At 42.7% G+C, this 23,028-nt stretch overlaps 1 protein-coding gene across 2 annotated transcripts in view; it reads right to left on the bottom strand.

Moving 5' to 3' along the window:
* The window catches only part of SLC2A12 (solute carrier family 2 member 12), a 48,030-nt gene extending 26,105 nt beyond the window's left edge, over positions 1 to 21,925 (bottom strand). For both annotated transcript variants that reach the window (XR_012644794.1, XM_074988746.1), the window contains exons 1-2: positions 21,659 to 21,925; positions 6,242 to 7,579 (exon numbers count right to left, since the gene is read on the bottom strand). Coding sequence is in view for 1 of the 2 variants with exons in the window: in XM_074988746.1 (XP_074844847.1) it covers positions 6,242 to 7,579; positions 21,659 to 21,782 (1,462 nt within the window). In the remaining variant the exon portion in view is untranslated. The remainder of the gene's footprint in view (positions 1 to 6,241; positions 7,580 to 21,658) is intronic.
* Between the last annotated feature and the right edge of the window lie 1,103 nt (positions 21,926 to 23,028).

The raw sequence follows: 23,028 nt of genomic DNA, 5'->3' as shown, positions 1-23,028 counted from the left end.
AGGATTATGCTTTTGCTTTGCAAAGGCATGCCTGTATAGACAGACACTTTTTTGGAAGTCAATTATTCTAAACCCCATGAAAACACAAGAAAACTGTGTCCTTACTGAAGAGGACTGCTATAAAATAGTAAAAATCCGAATGAGAATTTGTCTTCTTCATGTCCTCCAGTGGTTTGTATTTCTCTGTTTGCTGTGACTAGCTTTCCACACACACACACACATACACACTGCCTCCTGTGTCATGCCTTAAGTTTTCTGATTTATATAAGCTCAAAAACTCCCAGCAAAATTTATCCAATACTGATGTTTCCAGGTTACTGGGCTTCCATCTTATGAGTTTCAATCTACCTTTGGTGAGTTTGGCAAAACTTGTCTGAATTTGGGTTTGTAGCAAAACTAGAATTTAGCTTTGCTTCATCCTGCCTTAAATTTCTTTTATTTGATGTTTCACAGGCCTCAGATAAAGATCAGTCCTACACAGAGTGGCTATGTCTACACTACAGAGATCTTTTGAAAGAAGCCTTTCCGGAATATCTCTTCTGAAAGAACTTCTTTTGAAAGAGTGCGTCCACACACAAAAAAGCAGATCAAAACAGTGATCTGCTCTTTCAAAAGAGAGCATCCACACAGCCCCCCACTCTTTCAAAAGAGTGGGTCAGATATTGAAAAATCAGGTGCCATGAGGACTGCTCTTTCAAAAGAAGGGCCCTGTGTAGAGTCTACACACTTATTCTTTCAAAAGAAGATTTTGAAAGCAGGCATTCTCTCTGAAACAGGAGTGGAAGAGTGCTTTTGAAAGGAGCATCTCATTCGTTCAACTTACTTTCAAAGAATGCTTTTTGCGTGTAGACACTCCACAGGATGTTTCAAAAGAACCCCCTTTCTTCAAAAAATCTTTCAAAAGAACTTGGTAGTGTAGAAGCAGCCAGTATGTCTTCATTGCAGAGTTAACTTGGGCTTTCACTGGGTTGCCCCTAATTTGTCTCCCATCCATGCACAAACCCTCTCATCAGCGTGCTTTACACCCAGGCTACTTGCCTCTCCTGAGACACAGGCTCAAACCCAAGTGGTTCTTACACTCACATTAGTAAGCCTCTGACCCCATCTGGCATGGACATGGGCTAAATCACTGAAGAGCTGCAGTGCATTTCCATAGTCTCCTCTGTCTTACCAGAAAGATAGACACGTTCTACAATTCATTGGGACAGAAAGACAGAGCGGCTCAGCATACCGCAGAATAAAGAACCATGGAAAATGCTCCCAGAAGCCCTAGTAACACAGGCGGCAGAGTTAAGCACTGATGTGGGGACAGGGTATGTTCACATTGCAGCTGGAAGTGATATTTTTTGCAGTTTGAGGAGATGTGTTTTCATGAAAGCTCTGGTCTGGAGAGCACAATAAAAATGCAAGTGCTGCTGCAGCAGGGGGACGAGATAGCCACCCACAGTACATGCACATCCAAAATGTTTAGCAGATAGTTGGCTAGCTGCAGCAGCACCAGCAAAGGGATGGCCAAGCTAGCATCTTGGACAGACATGGGGCTGTCAGACCCTCTTGTCTCCTATGTTGGTCCAACTGTGTTTCTAATTTTAGCATAACAGCTCATGAAAGCCACCTCGGGCATGTGTCCTCAAATTACGTCCCAGCTCAAAGTGGATGAACCCTCAGTAACTCAGGTATGGCCATGCAGTGTGGCTGCTCAGAACCAACCTAAAGTAACCCTGGCACTAAGACCCAGGTAACTGCACTGATCGCATTAGTGAGAAAAAAGTCTTTTGTTCAACGCAAATTAATTTGAGAGAGCATTTAATAGGCTGTGTCTATACTTGCATTCCTCTTTCAAAAGAGACGTGCTAATGAGGGAAACAAAATGCAAATGAGGTGCAGATTTACATATCTGGCACCTCATTTGCATATTCTTATTTTGAAAGAGTTTCTTTCGAAAGAAGAAAAGCAGTGTAGATATGGCTCTTTTGAAAGTAAACCCCATCTTCAAAAGAACTTTTCTTCTTAAGTGGCACAAAGAGAACAGATTGGGGCAAAGAATTGGGCCCTTTGTAAGTAGGTGCATTACTGTTGGTGGGGAACTGTACATACTTATATCAGCCCTGAAAATGTCTATGTTGTTTGCGGGGGGTGGAGTGTTGGGCAATACGCTGGTGGCACATGTTATTTGTTTTAGACTTTTCAAAGCAAACAGGAATATCACACTCAAGTTCACTGGTTCCTCTTAGGAAAACAGTCTCATCATCAGGAATTTTGCATCACCGCAGTTTTACAATTTAATGACCAAAGGAGAAATCTCCTTTTATTTACAACAAAGAACTTTTTGTTTCTGTTCCCAAATGGTTACCCCGTCGTAGATGCGACTTGCTTTTCAATTACTTCTCTTTCCTTTACTATGTGGCCATAGGTGACCACGAGCAGATACATGCTACAGCAGATGTTTGTTTCCAAGTCCATATTAAACTTTCACTATTGCATCCAGACAATGTTTTATCTGTGATCCATTTATGTATAACATTAAACTCAGCATCCATCTTCTGTTCTACGTTCTATTTTACACATAATACAGTGTCATCTGTAGGCTCAAATTTCTCGTGTTCTATGTGTATGACAAGCTCTTATGCCTGAACGTAGGGGCCTGTATCTCTTTGCTAACACTCACTGAAATCAAACAAGCTTCCACCTCCTTCACCTTGCCTTTTTAGCTTCATGTGCACTATGGATTAAAACTTACCTGCTGTTCAAGTGTTTTTATCACCTGATAAAAGGGGCTCCTTTCCATTTGACCTTTTTGAAATGCCAGATGTTGGAGAATGAAGGTAAAGAAGCCAAAGGTGTGTCAAATATGTCTGACATCTGCACCTTATTTAATAGGAGCTCATGGTGGTTTTGGGAGTGCTGTCAGAGAGACAATGTGTGCTGCTTTGCAGTGTGGTGTAACATTGATTTATTGCACTAGTAATGTACGCTGATAATTGTCTGGAACTGAGTGTAAGCAAGAAGCTGGATTGCACTTCATCAAATTTAATGCAAAACAGACAAATAAAGCAGCCCCTCTTATCTTGCATAAGAGCTTGTTTATATAAATGTACAGTATATTGGAATTAAAATGGGACTAGACAGAGTCTCTCTTATCTACCACTCTTTTTATACTGCAAAAAGGCTTTAATCTATCTCTTTTCATCAGGGTTGTGTCTGAGTGCTTTCATAAACCATAGTAGTGATATTTAGCAAATCAGTTCATAAGCAAAACAAACCATTTCTGGTAATTTGTAAAAAGAAAAAAACAGCAAGATACAAAATATAAAACGAAAAAAGGCTAAAGAGAAAACCTGGGCACTAACTGGACCTCACACTAGAGCCAAAAGTCTGTGTGCACAAAAGGAAGAGCAATGAGCTGAATTTGAATGACATGTCTAATGCATATGCTGCTACGTTCCTGATGGAGTCATGGATTTGAACTACACATACTCTAAATATCATATGCCTTCTAAATAAATAGAGAGCTATCAAGGCCAGCTTTGCCCAGCTGGGTGAAGTGGTGGGTGCAAGGAAGGAACCTTCTGCCCCCTTCAAGGCTAGACACAATCCCATCTCCCTGGTCATGATATATTCAAGAGAGTCTAAAGATGCCAAGTGAAGTTGGCCCCAGTTCCCCTCCTTCATACCACCCAACAGAGCAAGCCAAACATGGGAGGGAGGTTGCATGCTGCACTCACTGAAAGGGTACTGAAGCCTCCAATACATTCTACTCCATCTGGGGGCCCCATGGCCAAAGCGGAGAATACTAATGAGGTGCTGAAATGAATATTCAGTGCCTCATTAGCATCCTGCCAGCCATAGCACTTCAAAAGTGCCATGTTTCGCTCACACTCAGCTCAGCTACATGGGGCCCTTTTGAAAGGACCCTGCAAATGTCCAAAAAGGGGATTTTGACGTTTGTGGGGGTCCTTTCAAAAAGGACCCTATGTAGACAAGCCACATGCAACTGAAATACGGCCAGCAGCATGCTAAAGAGGTGCTGAATATTCATTTCAGTGCCTCATTAGTATTCTCCGATTTGGCTATTAGCATGGCCCTTTCAAAATTTTGGCCACGTGTAGACACAGACATGCTGTGGCATGACCCCTCTGCTCTCTTTCCCACATGGGCCATAATTCAAAGCAACAATTTGTCAGACATTGAAACTGATTGACAGGATGAATAACCAAAACATTTAAAATGGGCCAATTTATATAATTGAGGGATGTTCTTTCAAAGGAAGCTAACACTAAGGAAATTGAATTTAACAGACAAAATCTACACATTTGAAATATCTTGAAAGGGTTTGAGCTGCAAACAGAAAAAGCCAGGAATTACATCTGAAACTCATCTTACATCTGAAATTCAGTCCTTATCCTCCCTGTCAGACACAGCACATAGAATAATTACAAGATATAAAACCCTCTATTATACATAGACTCCAGCAACTCCTTGGTTCAGTTAATTTGAGCATTCTGTATTTAATCGGTTTTAGCTGAACCTTGGATACTGGGTTACTACATTGTATAGATACACTAACGTATTTTAATTTACTTCATATCTGGTGCCCTTGTTCAGACCTATCAGTTTTCAAGCCCTTAGAACTCAAATGTCTGTCGAAGGCACACCAACAAGCTCCCTGATGCTGGAATAAGTTGTCTCATCCAATAAAACAGATGTCCACATTTTGTTTCATTTTAAGAAATTTTCAAATCTTTGTATAAAAAAAATTGTTAACAAAAAGGTATTGAAATTGTGATGGTTCTTCACTGATTGCTGTTCTAGGATTAGTGTGTGCTCTGTTACACTGGTGTAAATCCGAAGTAATTCATTTTAGCAACATTGCTCAGAATTTACCTGTGCCAGTAAGAAGAGACTCTAGCCCTTAGATGGATAATAATGTGCTGAAGTATGCTGGAGTAACATTGTCAAAATGCTATCCCTTAGAACCCTCCTGGCAAGGAATGTTTATCCCAGGAAGAAACCTTAGTGAGCAACATTTTAAATAAATAGCTATTGTTGGGTTTTGTCTTCTCCTTTGTTGTCTTTGGTAAAACTGCTGGGTTGTTATGCTCATGGTAAACTCTTTATCATAATTAACTGTCAGGAGTACAGTATGTTTCCAAGCCAAATTTGTGTCAGGGAACAGAGGCACACAAAGTCAATTGTGCACACACTTTTTACAGGCTTCCCCCACTCCCCCATCAGCCCCTGCTGGGTAAAGTAATAAGAAAGACTTTGTGAAAAAAGAAGAAGGAAAAGAATAATTTTAGTAATTGGGAATGGGACTGGGAATGGCAGGAATGTTATAATCTGTTATTAGTGAAGATTCTGCAATGATGTTTTTTCCAAAAGCTTGGTTTGGTTTAAGTTGATATTTCACAGAGTGAACAATTAAATTTTTGTTGTTTATTCTGTTAAGGAGAAGAAGTGTATGGGCTGAGAGAGTTTACTCAGTAGGATTAAATGTCTTCCATTTCCTTGTAGTCAGATGGGTTACATGATAAGCATGGCTACATGCTCGGAGTGACAGAACCTCAGCTGTCTCCAACCTCAATCGGTGTAGCTCCTGTCTAGTTGAGGATGCTGTGTTCATTTATACCATCTGAAGCACATAACAAGTACATTTTAAAATTGGGTTTATGAGCCATCATGGTATAACTTTCATCTTGTCATTACATGGAAAGGAAAAAGAAAGGGGGTGGAGTATGAGAAAACTAAAAATGTCTCTGGACACAGTCCATGGGATACAGAGATTTTCACTTACAGGCCACTGGTTCAAATCAATACCAGTTGGCAGTGACTGAGGTGAAATCCTAGCTTTTCAACAGGGTGATGATTTCACACTGAAATTTACCTTTGGTTGGATATTCTATAGATTTAAAAAAAAATTCTCAACCCACTTTGTGGTGGTAACATACCCTCATCAACACTCCTGTCTCTGAAAATGGTATTAGCAGAGAGAGGTCAAAGACTGACTTGGCAAGGGAAACTGAATTACTATCTTTGCCACTACACTGTTTTCTCTAGAATACAGTTGTTTTCCCTGCTGGCAGAGTAGTGTGGTGGAAACATGTACTGCTGCTCACTGTGATGTTTATTCTGTGGACTGAGAATTTCATTTTCCAGGAATGTCAACATGGTTATCTTATACCAGTGCTTAATTTACCTTTAAATAAATCATTAAATGGAATAAAAAATAAGAAACACTTACTTGGTCCAAGACCTATGGAAAAAGCAGCAACATAAACAAGCAAACTGGCCAAAGACAGCCATTTCAGAGCAGCTGGAATTTCCCCAGTGTCTATCACTATGTGGGACCCTGTTTGACTTGCTGCAGAGGACTCTTCTTGTGCCAGTGCTGTGCTGTTCTCTTCCTCTGTCTTAGCCATTTCAATTTTTCTCAAAGTGGTAAGCAATGTTCTGCCCTGGGAAGGCACACCAGCAACCTGCTCTTTAAGACTTTCACTGCTGGCACTCAAGTTTCCTAGTCCATGAAAAAATGAATCCTCCGGGGACCAGTTTCCACAGATATTAGTGAAATTCATGTGTATTTTAAGATTGACCAATCCCATGGTGACCAGAGACACTGCCATAATAGATGAGCCAATACACAGAAAGGTTTTGCTTCCAACTTGATCCACAAAAACAGAGGCTGGGATCGTGCTGACCACTTTAACCACCCCAACTCCAGTAGAGGCTAAGCTAGCCGCTTCATTGCTCTGGAACCCAACTGACTTCAAAACAGTGGATGCATAAAATAAAATGTTAGGCTGCCCTGTTGTTTGCACAAAAAACACTAATGTGAGGCCTATTAACATTCGAGCTCTCATGTTGTCTTTTGAACGAAGCAAGTCCAAGAAACCATACTGACGTTCATCTTTCAAAGAAGACTTGATCACAGTGAGTTCTTCCGCTGTATTTGAAGTTGCCCTTAGCCTCACCAGTACTTTGCTAGCAGCTTCATCATTACCTTTCATTACAAGAAACCGAGGACTCGGTGGAAGGAAATACATGGCAATTGCTTGCAAGGCACCTATTGGCATTACAAGGCCAAACATATACTTCCAGCCATGGGAAATATTGGCAAATACATAATTTGAAATGTAGGCAAAAAGAATGCCAATCACAACCATAAGTTCATTTAATGATACAAGCAGGCCTCTTCTATGCTGTGGGGCTATCTCAGCAATATACACACATGTTGCAATGGAGGATAATGATATTGAAATACCAATAGCAGTCCGTCCTACGATAAGTATTCCATATGATGCACTGAGTATCAAGATCAGACTTCCCAGTACAAGCAGACAAGATGCCATAATAATTGCAATTCTCCTTCCAAATCGGTCTATTAGGAATCCACCAGTAAGTGATGATAGTAAGGCCCCAAAGAGGAGGGCGCTTACGACTATTTCCTGTTGTTTGCAAGAAAGTGCTAGTATACTGCTTAGCTGAGGAAGAGCTCCAGAGATGAGTCCTAGTTCATAGCCCATTAGGAGCCCACTGATAGCAGCAATGGCAGATGACAGAAAAGTAAACATGCCACATCCTGGAATGACAGAAGAAAAACAAAATGAGTTCTGTACCATTCTAACCATCTCTAACAGTTATTTTATGAACCTGTCCACGAAATCTTGTTCTAAGATCTAATTTTGGGAAAAACAACATGATCAAATGAAGAAGAACCCAACACCAGTGGTCATATCAAGTGACATTGCTGAAAACAGGAAAAAATACACAACATAGTACACTTCATTTTTCCTCTTTATTTTTAGTTATCTTTTAAGAACCTGATCTCAAGCCCATTGAAGCACCAGAATGACTCCCATTCAGTTATAGGGTGTACGGTCAGGAGGGAGCACCAGATCCATATATCATGGGCCAGCAACATCACCCATCACCTACATATTGCACCCTACAACTGAGGCCAGGTCTATATTACAAACTTGAACTGGTATAAAACCTTTGTCCGTGGGTATGAAAATCCACACGCATCCAAGTGACAAAGTTATACCAATTTACCCCCTCATGTAGTCAGTGCTATGTTGGTGGGAAAGCTTCTCCTCCTGACATAGCTACTGCCTCTCAAGAGGTGGATTAACTAGACCAATGGGAGACACTCTTCTGTAGGTGTAATAGTGTCTTTGCTAAAGTGCTAAAGCAGCAGAGCTGCACTGGTGCAGCTGTATGTATCATTGTAGTGAAGTACAAACCCTGAAATTGGACCAAAGAATTACATCCCACAGGAAACTAAATCATTATGTGCCACAGGCAGAGAATAGGAGGAATCAAGTTGCACCTATGCCAGAGGAAGGATTGAGCTATACACAGATAATCCTGGTAAGTGGTCCACACCTACATCATAGAGAAGAATGAAAAAAACTGCCTAGGTCACTGCCACTCGCTGACTCCATATTTGCTCCTCAGTTAGACCCCAGAGCATGTGAGCAAGAACCACTCAGCCATAAACCTAAGTAAGAGAGAACACTTGGTGTACCAGCTCAGAGCCCTGGTCCTCTCTCCAGTGTTCTATCTCCAGCCATGGCTTTCCCTGATGCTCCAGAAAGAGATGATAAAAATAAATTGGTTGGAGGGATGGGGTGGGAAATCCATTGCTGACCCATACAAGCAGTCAGCTTAAGCCCTGACACATGAACTCCTAGAAATGTAAGATATCAATAATAAGTGGGACAACCCAAGGGATGCTGAGCCCTATCTCCTTCAAGCAACCCCTTCATACAATCACACTCATAAATATGTCTAGCTTTCATTTGACTTCACTGGATTTTGGATCAGACCCTAAAGAAGTAAGCCTGCCCAATGGTGACAACATAACAGACATCCGATAAGGAGGCTTTTGCCAAGAAAACATTGTTTTTCCCTTTACATTTCCAATATTTTTCCTGAGTTGAATTTAGTCTCTACAAAAGGCATCAGACTGATAGCCTTAGAACCATTATCCACACCATTGTTATACTATAAATAAGAACAGTACATGCATTCTAACCAAAGTGCTTCAATCCTACCTTCGAGTGACCACCCCTAGATGGGAGAATATTGTTTATCCCAGACTCCCATTAAACCCTTGGCTTTGCTGAGAATGCTAAGGCTGCTGATTCTGGGGTGGTTCTTTTGTGATGTGGACACTTATCCCCTGGAACACACTAAGATTTTCAGCCCAGTTCTGCTGATCCAGAGAGACACACTGGATATTCCACATACGCCAAATTTTGAGCTGCAAACCTCTGAACACTTTGGGATTCACTCCTCATTAATCTCTTGGTTCTTTTTAACAAATAGACCAGATACTTCACAACAGTATCGGCACTTCATATAAGCAGACTAAACAATTGCTCAGGGCCCTGAGCAGTTTCAGGGGCTCCCTATTAATTATCCGAATGTGTTCTGTATGAGTAGGTCCCAAAAAATATCCCTGCTTTAGGGTCCCTAATAGATTATCATCACCTCTGTTTCATGTAGTTTTTGATGGCTGCCCCATGGGAAATATAAAACAGATCGTGATAGTATAGGCAAAATGGAGAACTTATGCCATTATATTTCCAATTCAAAATAAACTGTGTTCTGTACAACTGAGATCCAATGTTTATTACTATAAGAAACATGTTACTGATCATATTCTGCTTATTGTGAAGCTTCTGCACCCTAGCCTTTGATAGATAACTCTAGTTTATTATTGTTGGGTTAATTCTTCCACTCAGCATTCTTCCACTCATTTTCTCTCTCTTTTTTTTTCTCAGCATGATGTTGGCTGCCACACAATTAGAGGCCAATTGAACTGACTGCTGATTTTCCAGTTAGTTGCAGAGAGCTCATGTACCAGAGAGAAGTGACTTCTGAAACATAGTGCAGACAGCATTTCAACTAATTCTTTTGGGGCACATTTGGATGAGTAGTTCAATCCACTTAGCTGGAGACTGCTATAACACAGAAAGGTACCTAGCCAATCTGAAAGTCCTGGATACTTGACTTAGGCCCTTGTATTTCAAGTGGAGCATAGGTCATCTACAAGTCTCCTCCACTTCACTCTGTCTCGGGACAAACTTCTAGCTGACTCCATGAATACCCCAGTTGCTGTCCTTCAGTCTCAGTAGAGCTTCTCCACATTGTCCGAGGTCTTCCTCTTTTGAGTGTTCCTTGTGGGTTCCATTGGAGAGCTTGACGGACTATGCTGAATGATGGCTTTTGAGAGTGTGACCCAGGCACCCACATTTTCCTCTCTTGATTTGAACGTCAAGTCGTTCTTACCTTGCTATGTTTCAAAGCTCCTCATTTGTGACAAAATTTTGCCATTTAATGTGAAGGATGTACCTCAGGCATCTGTTGCTGAATATCTGTAGCTTGTAATTTCAAGACTTTTTAGTACACTAAGTCTTGCATCCACACAAGAGCACACTCTTCACATCTATGTTTATTTTCAAAAGCTGTGACCTGCTCTGCGCAATATCCAAACTTTTCAAAACTCAAATTATGCCGCCACTATCAAAGACCAATAGATTTATTGAAAGCAGTGAAGAGTTACAGCCTAGGCCAGATTTTCAGTGGACATAAATTGGCTTCACCTGAGCTATTCCAGTATCTACCTGCTAAAAAATCTGTTTCATGGTATAAATATGTAATAAAGATGTTATTACACTGGCAGAGGTACTAGCGGCTCTGGTGGAGTAGGTGGCGGCTCCCCTCAGCTGCATAAGCAGTAAGTCCTTAACTTAACAGGGGGGAGGGGAGTTTGGGGAGCTGAGGGACGTGGGGGGCAGTGTTGGGAGCAGGCCAGGCCAGGCTGGAGGGTGCAGGAGGAGCTGCGGAGCATGGCTGGAGGTGCCAGACTGCATGGCTGTGGGTGCCCTGCCACACAGCAGCTTCACAGCACATGGACATGGCTGCCCCACCACACATTGGAGCTGCTTTGCCATGCACAGCTGGAGGTACCAGCAGCTCCAATGCAGAAAGTGGTGGCTCCTCCACGCTGCACCAACAGTAAGTCCTTAACTTACCTGGAGGGGGCAGGGGGGGAGCACTCAGGGACTGGGCCAGCTGGTTGTTGGGAGTGAGACAGGACAGGGGATGAGGGGGGAGCTGAAGGCCGGAAGGGGTGCTCAGCAACCGGGAAGCGGGTAGTGGTGGGGAGGATTGAGCCAGCCCAATCCTCCCTGCCGTTTGTCATGTGTTCTTTCTTCTTGCTCACATAGTCCTCCGCGAGCCCCAAGCAGGGGCAGCAGCAGAAGCACCAGCAGCCCACGGGCTCTGGGCAGGCAGCACAGACCCCTGAGCATGATGGCAGGTGGGTGGACTGAAGGGCTTCTGCCCCCTCATTCTGCATGAGATGAGGGTCTGGGATACTTGGGACCCTGGATTACTTTGGATAATCTAAGTGGTGTATGAACCACGATTTGGTCACCGGCATCCAAGGGAGCGTGACTCCTTACATCACCCCCAGGGAAGACAACCCTGTCAGAAAATTCCCCACTGCCTTGTGGGTAGGTTCATGAGATCCAAAGGCTATGGGATTAAACCCAGACAGAAAAGCCAGAATGGAGACCCTAAGGCGGTTAGCAGGGAGGATTAATCAAACCTGCTTTCCGGCATCTCCTTGCAGTCACCTCAGTTCCAAAACGTACTGACTTCTGTCTTTCCTTTGGATTCAACTGGGGCGACCAAGAGGGGGATAGTGTGACTTGGGCAACGCACTTGCTCCAAATGCAGTGTGCAAGAGGGTGCCAAATGAAGAGGACACTCCATCCTTGCTGATATCATGGAAACAACATGGAAAGCGGCAGTTATGGGTTATAAGCCCTCAACTAGCAAAGAAGAGGATGCCATGGGACACTTTCATTGGTGGGAGGAGTCGTCGCGCTCCACTGGTCAGCTACTGCCCGCCTCAAGCCGGGCAGACCCTGGTCAATAAGGTGCTGACCTGCCACATCTGCCTTCCTCACTGGGTGCATGGGGATAGACCAAAAATTGAAAAGTAGATGTAACTGATGTACCTGCCAAAAAACATAATAACAAATCAATTTGCCTCCGGCTCGATATTTGGAATGTGTGGACCATGTCTCCGGGGCTTGAATCTGTCCATGACCTTATGAACAGCTACACAAACTGAACATCGATATCTCTGCTCTTCAGCAAACCAGGCTGGCAGATGCTGGGTCAGTGAAAGAAACCAATTACACTTTCTTCTGGAAGGGCTTAAGTTCAGAGGAACACTGCCTCTACAGAGTTGGAATTGCTGTTCGGAACAATCCGCTGAAATCTATCAATATGCCCATAGCTGAATCAGAACGTATTATATCCCTGAAGCTGTGCACCAAGTCAAGATATGTCAACATCATCAGTGCTTATGAACCCATGTTGGCATCATGCGCTGAAGACAAGGATTGCTTTTATTATAATCTTTAGAAAGTTATCGATTCCTTTCCACCTGGCGAATAACTGTACATCCTTGGTGATTTCAGTGCAAGAATTGGACACAATCATAAGTCCTGGCCCGTTTGCCTCAGTCATCAGGGTATTGGGAAAATGAATGAACATGATCAAAGGCTTCTCAAATTCAGCTCTCAGAATCAGCTCTGCATCACTAATACTTTCTTTAACTTGAAAGAGTGTCACAAGGTTTCAAGGTGCCACCCCAGATCTGGTCACTGGCATCAACTTGACCTTGTACTGATATGCAGGAAACATCTCAATGTCGTCAAAACGACATGCACGTATCATAGCGCAGACTGTGACAGTGATCACTCCTTGATCATCAGCAGAGTGAAAATCGTCCCAAAGAAACTCTGTATGACAAAGGACTGCAATAAACCGAAAGTCAGTACCCTCAATACCAGAGATGTGCTGAATGCTCTCTTTGCAGATGATCTCACTCGCAAAATGGAACATAAACCTGACCAACAAACTGTTGATGGAACATGGTCCATGCTCAGAGATGCAATATGCAAATGTGCCAAATATGCCTTTGGAACATGTAAATTCTCTAACAGAGACTGGATTGATGAAAATGCTGACATTCTTAGGCCTCTTCTTGAAGTAAAACACAAGGCACATCTGAATAACATAAAGAACCCATCTCAAAGCACAAGAAATTAACTTTGACAAGCAAGATCTGTTCTTCAGAGAGAATCCAGGCGGTGTGCAAACAAGTATTAGGCCGATCTATGTTCTAATATTCAAAAGGCATCTGATCTGGGTGACCTGAATTCTTCAGTTCAATGATGGATTGAAGAAAGCACTCAGACCAAACATTACCAAAGTTGCCCACTGAAGAATTTAAATGGACAAGTGATCACAGACAAAGAGCTGCAGATGTCCAGATGGGTGGAACACTACTCAAGTCTTTATTCCCGCAAGTGTACAATACCACCTGAACTTGACAACCTCATCCCAACTCTTCCAGAAATGTCTGAGCTAGATGCAGAACCTACAGAGGAGGAACCTTCTCAAGCTCTTGATGCTCTCTCCAATGGAAAAACACTAGGAAATGACAGAATTCCAGCTGAAGTCCTGAAGGCAAACAACACTGTGCTCTTCCCCTTCCTCTATGATTTACTCCTAAAATGTTGGAGAGCAGATGTCCCACATGTCATGAAGGATGCAAACATCATCACCCTCTATAAAAACAAAGGCAACAAGGGTGACTGCATCAACTACAGAGGCATCACAGGAGCATCACAGGAAAGCATTTGCTTGTGTCATTCTCAAATGTCTGCAAAAACTTGCAGATTGAGTCCATCCAGAAACACAATGTGGCTTCAGGGCTGGCAGCTCAACAATGGACATGATTTTCTCACATCAACAACTACAGAAAAAATGCCGAGAGCAGGGAAAGCCATTATTCGTAGCATTTGTGGATTTAACAAAAGAGTTTGACACAGTTAGATCAGGACTATACAGAGTATTAACCAAGATTGGCTGCCCACCAACCCTACTCAAGCGCATAGCATCCTTTCACAAAAACATGAAAGCAACAGTGCAATATGATGGATCTATACTGGAACCATTTGCAATGAACAGCAGAGTCAAACAAGGGTGTGTTCTTGCTCCTACCCCCTTTGGCATGTTCTTCTCAGTTCTACTAAATTGCTCATTTCAAAACTTACACAGCAATGTATTTCTCCACACAAGATTAGATGGCTCTCTCTACAACCTGGCAATACTCCAGGCCAAAACTAAGGTTAAGAAAGTCCTCATTAGGGAACTCCTCTCTGCAGATGATGCAGCTCTCGTCACTCATAATGAAGACACGCTACAGTCACTGATGGATTCTCTGTCCAGAGCCTGCAAGTTGTTTTACTTTGACATAAGCATGAAGAAAACTGTTGTACTCACTCAAGGTATACCTCAGTGACCCAATGTCATTCTGGATAGCAGCCTTTTAGATGTGGTTCAACAATTCTGTTACTGTGGGTCTACTGTCACCACAACCCTATCCATGGACGAAGAACTGAACATCAGAATCAGGAAGGCATCTACTATTTTTGGCAGACTTACGAAACAAGCATGGAACAATCCTAAACTGAGAGTGAGAACAAAGATACTAATCTACCAGGCATGTGTATTGAGCATCCCGCTATATGGTTCGGGGGCTTGGACCACCTACTCGAACCAGGAAAAAAAACTAACAGCTTCCATCTTCACTGCCTTTGCAAAATCATGAATATCAACTGGCAAGATAAAGTTTCAAATGCAGATATCCTGTGAAGATCTGGCATACCCATCCTCATAGTGATCCTCAACAGCAGAAGATTACAATGGCTTGGTCATGTGAGAAGAATGGGTGACAAATGTCTTCCCAAAGAAATCCTCTTCGGTGAACTGTCATGTGGGTTGAGAACAAGAGGAAAACCAAAGCTAAGATTCAAGGACATATGCAAAAACACCATGAAAAAATTCAACATCGATCCAAAATCCTGGGAATCTACATCATGAGATTGAAACACCTTGCGACGGTTGCTACAACAGTGCACATCATCCTTCAATAGTATATGTGCAAGCCATGCAAAAGAACTTCATCTTAGAAGGAAAAACTCTCAGACTTGAGTTTGGAAATAGACTGACATGCGGTTATTGCAATCAATGGTGTAAATTCAATATTGGACATATAAGTCATGAGAGAAGCTGCAGACTCAAACACTGACCATAGATCCACACTGCTGCTGCTAACCACCACCTCTCGAGATGAAAAGGGGTGATAGACACTGGCAGAAACTGAACTTCACCCACTTTTCATCTTCTGCTTTTAATATGTAAGTGGTGCTGGGGAAAAAATCCTGAAGTTAAGACCTGGTGGAGGAATTCAGTGACATAGGAATAAAATTTGTTGTGCTCCCTAGGTAAATATTATAGTTATATTAAATATTATGGTTTTGTTATGGCTATTTTGATTTTAAAACCTATTGCCACTTTGTGTGGCCCTCAGACAACTTGAAAATTGCCTGGCCACAAACCTTGTGCATTACCAATGCATGCCAATTTTGTTAGTCTTTAAAGTGCTATTTGACTGCTTTTTTGTTTTGATAGGATGGTTATTGTATTGGTAACTTTAAATATTAGCTTTGTTTTTTCACTCCTAATGTGAGAACCTCCTTTAGGGCCTTAAGATCATATTACAAAACCTATTCAGTTTCACAAATTTGTGCCAACTTGTGTTACGCTGTTCATCTACAACTCTCACTGCCTCTCCCTTTCCCACAACCACGTTTAAGTTGGGAACAGCTTGTCACACAAGTTGAGCAGGTTTTTAAGGAGGACTCTAGTTCCTGCTGTCTCTCAGTGATTTCCACCCACGACATTCTGCAGATGAGCCGATCATTTGTCAATCCTGGCACCTTTTTGAAACAAATTGTGCTGCCTTACTAAATTTGGTCCTTGAATGTGCAGCACCTTCTGGCATAAAAAGGGCAAATAAAGCACTGCACAACCTCAGCAGCAAACTCTCTCAGCAATTCTACGTGAATCACATTTAATTTGCAGTCCTAGCTTTTCCCTGAAGCCTACACATGTTCACATTATATATATATATATATATATAATCACATAGAGCTAGAAGGGACCTTGAGTCCAATCCCCTGCACTCACAGCAGGACTGATCACTGTCACTGACAGATTTTTTTTCTTCCAATCTAACCTGCCCCAGAACCTGGAAAGGCCCACTTGATGACGGAGCTCAGGCCCCTGGGCTTACAAGAGCAATAGGCTAACCACTGAGCTATCCCTCAACCCCATTATTACTGGGCCAAATCCATCCTTACTTAAGGACAGGACCTGCCACTGGGGAGCTAAAAGGGGGAGCTGCCCCCAAGCCTGACTTTTCAAAGGGGCCCAGGGTTCCAGCTGCCACTGCAGTTGAAGCTCTGGGCCCCTTTGAAATGCCGCAGAGTGCTGTGCGCTGCTCTGCATGTGGCTCAAAGGGAACATGGGGAGGGCCAGGGACCACTGCCCCGAACCCCACCCCTTCCGCCCTTGGCCTCGTCCCTTCCAGGCATGGAGAGGCCCCCCACCCACCTTGCCCCTGGGCCTGAGGTGCTTCTTGGTGCCACTGCTTGCAGAAAATTCCCATTGGGTTAAATCCTGAGAATTTAGCTTCCACTCAGGCCAGGTCTATGCCACTGAGTCATATCAGTAAAACTACATTGCTAAGAGGTGTGAAAAATCCACACTCCTGAACATGGTAGTTATACTGACCTAAGCTCAGGTGTAGACAGTTTTCTGTGGACACAGCAATGGAGGTGGATTAACTGCACTGACACAAGATCTCTGGTTGGCATAGTAGTGTCTTTACTTGTGCTACAGTGGCACAGCTGTAGAACAGCTTTTGAAGACAAGCCAGAGTCTTTCCCATTTTCTTCACTGTGACTTTTGCTTTAAGGTTTCCAGTAGATTTACAGATACATTTTTAAATATGGATGTTTTGTGATATTTCTGGGCAAAGAGGAGTTTAGACATTCCCTTTAAAAAACACTTCCTTTTAAAAATAATCTTTTTGTTTTTCTGAGAATCCTAAACTATATATGATCATTCATAGTCAAATATATATATATAAATGCTTTTTTTGTGTTGGTACCAGCCAGTATTCTGTACCAGCACCTCAGCAGCCCCAGCTGTGAGATTCCTGGATGGGTGGTGGGGGACCCTGCCAGTCTCACGGCTGGGAGTTGGTGGGGTGTGGAGCCCCACTGGTAGCCCCAGCCATGGGAACCCCAGCTTGGGGTGTGGGTCCCCAGCAGATTCATGGCGGGGAGCCAGCTAGAGGATGGAGCCCCACCAGCAGCTCCAGCCCCAGGGACCCAGCTGAGACTGGGGGAACCTCAAGAGCCCTGGAGCCAGGAGCCAGCCAGGGTGCAGAGTCTGGCTGGCAACTTCAGCCTTGTGGATCTGCCAGAGGACAGGGGTCCCCAGTAGGCACACAATGGGTAGATGTTTGGAGCATGAAGCCCCCATGGCAGCCCCAGCCCTGAAACCCAGTGGGGGAGATAAAGGGGGGACAAGGAGTCAGCTGAGTACTGGCTCCTCTTTTTTATCTTTCTTTCTTTCTTTCTTTCTTTCTTTTTTCTTTTAAAAAACACTATATATTTTTACAAACATATAAAGAGAGAGAGCTTTTTTTTTGTGCTGATGCTTGCTGGTACTGAGTACTGGCACCTCAGCAGCTCCAGCCATGAGATTGGCTGTGGGGGAGAGGGAAGGAACCAGCTGAGTACCAGCCCCACGGCCAACAGGTGTGTGATTGAAAATAAAAAGGATTGCGAAAGCTATTAATTTGTTTTTCCATATCAACAAAAATGCTTTCACACAACCAAAGAAGAAAGCAGCACTGCCCAGCAAACCAACTTATCTTTAAGAGCATTTGCTAAAATGTTTGTTCTTTGTTCCTAAAAAACAGACTAAGGTGAGCATAGCCTAGAGTTCAGCATGTGCAATTTGAAATTATGGATGCAGATGGGGCATGAAGATGTAATAGAGGGTGTGCATCCTTCCTTATAATATTTTTTACCCTGTCATTTGAATGCACTCCTAGCCATTCCAAAGGTATATTATAAGATGCATTGGTAAGTCATTTCTTTCAGGGAAGATTTACAAGCATTCAGAGTGGGAGGGATTCCATCAGAGGCAGGTAAAACCATCCTTATCTGCCCTTCAATTTGTTGCAGGCTTCTAACTCTGGGCATAGTGTAGCCCTAACCAGCAAATTATGACAACTTCACTCCTAAGGCTATGCCTACACTACAGGGTTCTGTTGGCAAAATGGCTGTTTTGCTGACAAAATCCGCAGAACGTCCAGATTCCCAAGGCATTCTGTTGACAGTACGGTGACAGAACACAGCACTTTTGTTGACAGCTGTACCCCGCTCCCATGAGGAATAACGCCCTGTTTGACAGAGATCTGTTGATAGAAAGCCTGTCTGGATGTTCTAGGTGGGGCCCTCTGTCAACAAACAGGGCTTCTGGGACACCATACCACACCCATTTTTGCGGGGGAAGAAGGGTGAGTTCGAAATTGGGGTTTCTTTTTGAAGAAACTCCGCCTACATGTTTAGTTTGCAATTCGAAAGCAACACTTTTAGCATTTTCAACTGGCTTCATTTACATGTACCTTCTGAAAGGGAGGGGCATGTGTAGATATAGCCTTTGTGTGCAGCAGCATTATTCTGAAATAAGCTATTGTGGAATAGCTCTTCCAGAACAGCTTATTTCAAAATAAGGCTGCTGTGTAGACATACCCTGAGATTACCCAGGCATACAGATTTTTGTTTTGTGTACAATTATTTCTACATTGTTTTAAATTATTCCACAAAGCACACTTCTGTTTCTCTGTCTCCATAATAACATTTTAAAAAACAACAGTAAATCCAATTATTTTGTTATATTATAATAATGCCCACAATGAAGAAGAAGGAAATTCCTCCCTCAAACATGATATGTTCATAATGGGATGTTAAGTCTTTCATCTCTGCATCCCTGGTACAAATCCAGCCCACTTTCATAATGTCTGGATTAGTCGTCATTTTTTTTCTTTCCTTCTTTCTTTTTTTCTTTTTCTTTCTTCTTTTTTTTTTTTCAAAACCTTCACCTTCCTGAACTGCCTCAGAGGTAATTTGGGGTGAGAAATTCCACATTTCTTGGAAAGAAACAAGCTTTGGGGAAGGTCATATTCGTAAAAAATGTTTGCTGTTTGCAACTAGCCAGAGATTTGGAAAGTTGAGTGTGGTGCTGCTCATTTGCAAGAGGGGCCCTGAGGAGCGTCTACACGCATTTTCTTTGGAAAGAAGCTTTCGAAAGTAGGTGCTCCTCCTAAAACAGGAATGGAAGAACGCTTTTGAAAGAAGCACCTCATCCTATCAATTTACTTTCAAAAGAACGCTTTTTGGCTACGTCTACACTAGCCCCAAACTTCGAAATGGCCACGCAAATGGCCATTTCGAAGTTTACTAATGAAGCCCTGAAATGCATATTCAGCACTTCATTAGCATGCGGGCGGCTGCGGCACTTCGAAATTGATGCGCCACGCCGCTGCGCGGCTCGTCCCGACAGGGCTTCTTTTCTAAAGGACCCCGCCTACTTCGAAGTCCCCTTATTGCCATGAGCAGTACTTTAAAAACTGAAATTGGTACAATTATATCACTGAAAAAGAAAACAAAAACAAAAAGAAAATCCAACCCAGTCCATTTTTCATAGTTGCTTCAGTACAAAAGACTGAGAGGTTGGAAATTACTGAGAACTGTCTACACTGTAACCTGAAGATTAGGATGTCTAAATAATGTACAGATTTAAAAAACAACAGTTCAGCAGTGTTTCTGCCAACTGAATGGTGTTCTGTTCTTCATTAGCCTCAGCTTCCCATGAGCTGATGGGAATAAGGGGACTTAGAAGTAGGCGGGGTCCTTTCGAAAAGGAGCCCCATTGGGACGAGCCGCGCGGCAGCAAGGCACATCAATTTCGAAGTGCCGTGGCCGCCTGCATGCTAATGAAGAGCTGAATATGCATTTCAGCGCTTCATTAGTAAACTTCAAAATGGCCATTTGCGTGGCCATTTCAAAGTTTGGGGCTAGTGTAGACACGGCCTTTGAGTGTATACGGTCCACAGGATATTTTGAAAAGAGTCCCTTTCTTTTGAAAAATCTTTCAAAAAACTTGCTACTGTAGACGCAAATTTAACGTGAACCTTATTTCCTTCTTTGTCAGATAACATTTTATTTGAACACCACATAATGATGTACATTTTTGTGATCCAAATAATGTTTCTACAAAATTGTGACTAGATGCTGTAGCAAGTTTAGAAGCCAGGTTCATACTGGGAGCTTAATTTTATACCTCATATATGAGGCACCCATTGCTGCCTACCTAAGCAATTCAGTTCCTACTGATGGCGCTATCCCTCACAGGCTCTGAGAACACAATTAAACACGTATAAAGAACAACGTTTCTCAGTTACATGGGGGGAAACATTTAGTTTCCCCTGAAAGATAAAACAGTTCAGCAGGATATGGGTCCTTTAAATTGGGCATTATTTTCAGGCCAGCTGGTGGAACAGCTATTTCATATATTTGTACTTCTACTGCCCCTTAGCAGGAATTTCTAAGAAGCTTACTGAAAACACAGTACTTTAAAACGGAAATTGGTACAATTATATCACTGAAAAAGAAAACAAAAACAAAAAGAAAATCCAACCCAGTCCATTTTTCATAGTTGCTTCATTACAAAAGACTGAGAGGTTGGAAATTACTGAGAACTGCGTACACTGTAACCTGAAGATTAGGATGTCTCAATAATGTACAGATTTAAAAAACAACAGTTCAACAGTGTTTCTGCCAACTGAATGGTGTTCTGTTCTTCATTAGCCTCAGCTCCCTGAGATCCCAGATATTAGTGGCTGTTGCCGGTCTCATCAATAACTTTTGATTACACTCCAACCTTAGTATTTGTGCCAACAGTATCTTAACATATTTGGGTTAGTCTGTTCACTGCAATTCATTTACTATACTTCAGGCATAGACCTCTCCAGTTTACAGCAATGTTTTCCTTCTTCTGCCTCAGTTGAAGTCATGGTAAACAGAATTTAACAATGTTGTTATCTCCTGCTGATCTCAGTGAAAGAATATTTATGTGTAAAAAGAAAGTGTTACACCATCTGCTGGGAGAACCTGACAGTTAAAACAACAAAGTGCAGCTCAGCTGAAGTTGTTCTATGCTTCCAAATATTTTTCCAGTACAAATTTCATATTGGATTCCTAATCTTTTGGGAAGAGGGGCTGAACTTGGTCCTTAATATGCATAAGTTGCAGCAGAATAGACCTTGTGGGCAACCATGGCTCTTTTGATCTCTCAGGTGACTAATCTACAAAAGAAGGATTTACACATTAGACAGTGCATGCCCAAGCTGTAGCTAAAGGCCTGGAGGGAAAGATTTCAAACACTCTCATTCAAAGGGAAAGGTGACATTTTGTTCTTTCCTCTCTTGCAATGCTAGGAGTGAAGGGGCAGATGGACAGTGTTAATTTAGACTCTCCTGGCTTTTTGCCAGGCTATTTGCCTCCAAACCCAAAGCTTAGTTACACATTTTTGCTCCTATTGTTATTCGGTCGCAGCTGGCATTCGGACTGTGCCATATTACCTGTCTGAGTGGAAGGCTCATGTAGGTTGGTGCTGCTGCTGCATCTGTTGTTATCATCACTCTCCCCTGCTCTCATTTTCCTGCACTGCTGATTGAGATCCTCCGCACTCTGCACAGGTACCATTGCTGTGTCACAGTTTTATCCCACACGTCAGTGCAAAAACACTTCACAGGACAACTGTCCTTCCCGAGCTGTCAGTAAACATGCAGGTTGTCTTCCTCCTCATGGCAGTGTGAAGCAGCAGCTTACAGAACCTAAATGTAAGGCACAAAGTGATTTGTGAACAACTTTGTTTCTATTTCAGAGGGCTTTGCCCTTTCCAGTGACACAGGCTGTTGCTATTCTCGGTAACCTATCACAGGCAAGTGGGAGGGGGCCTTTTTCAGAAGTATTGTTTAAGCTTTTAAACAAACAGTTGAAGACATTAGGCATTCACATTGAGCTCAAGGCACAGTCTTTAGCCATTAGCTTAAAGGATCTTATGTTAATGTACATTTTCTAAAAACAGAAGGAACGCAAAGGGGGATTTAAACTGTTTGCTGTGTCAGCTAAAGTTAGGGCACTGAATACACACAGATGGTAGCAGTTAGTTCTCTTGAACCATGAACAAGTTATTAAGAGAACTTCTAGAGAGGAAAGCAGCACCAGTCTGTCAGCCTCTGAATGCAGTACCCAGCAGTGGTAATGGCATATTTTTAATCACCTATGCCACACCAGAATTGTGTGTGGCACTTTATAGCTAAATAAAAAGACAGGTGCATGCCACACAAGTTTATAGCCAAAGGGCTGGATCCTTGGTACTGCTAAGTACCAGCAATTCCCCCCAGCTACAACCAAAGAAGGGGACAATAATTCACCCAGGGGATCAGGAGAAGCTAGACAAGGATTACAGCAGTGAGAGATCACCTGTGTGCTGGGGCCAGATGGTTCAACCCTCCCTGGCAGGCACGTTGCTCCCTTGAGTAGAACCAGTGACAACAGAGAGGCTAGCTCCTCCTGGAGGCACTTGCCAAGTTAGCTGCTAGGGTGGTGTAGGCTTTTAATTTTGTTTCTTTTTTGCTTTGATTTTTTTGTTTTGTTTTGGTTTTTGCTGTTAATGCATTAACTTTTGGGGATAGCATGGGAGTGAAGGCCAGGGTAGGGGGCAGAGGTGTAAGGCTGGTAACTGCAATAGTAGTATTTTCAGGAAGGAGCATTCCTAAGCATTTTTCACCTTAATTAGAATAGACACCAAATGCCCTTATCAGTTTTTTTTGACAAGGACATTGGACAGAAGAGAAAATAAATGCCTTTTCTGTCTGACAGGTGGGTTGCTGGAAGGTCTAGAGGCAGAAACATTTGACTTCAACAATAACAAAGATTCTTGCTG

The sequence above is a fragment of the Carettochelys insculpta genome, chromosome 3 (genome assembly GCF_033958435.1).
Source record: "Carettochelys insculpta isolate YL-2023 chromosome 3, ASM3395843v1, whole genome shotgun sequence".
Taxonomy (NCBI): domain Eukaryota; kingdom Metazoa; phylum Chordata; order Testudines; family Carettochelyidae; genus Carettochelys; species Carettochelys insculpta.
The sequence above is the reverse complement of the archived record's forward strand: the minus strand, read 5'-3'. Positions and strand labels throughout refer to the sequence as shown.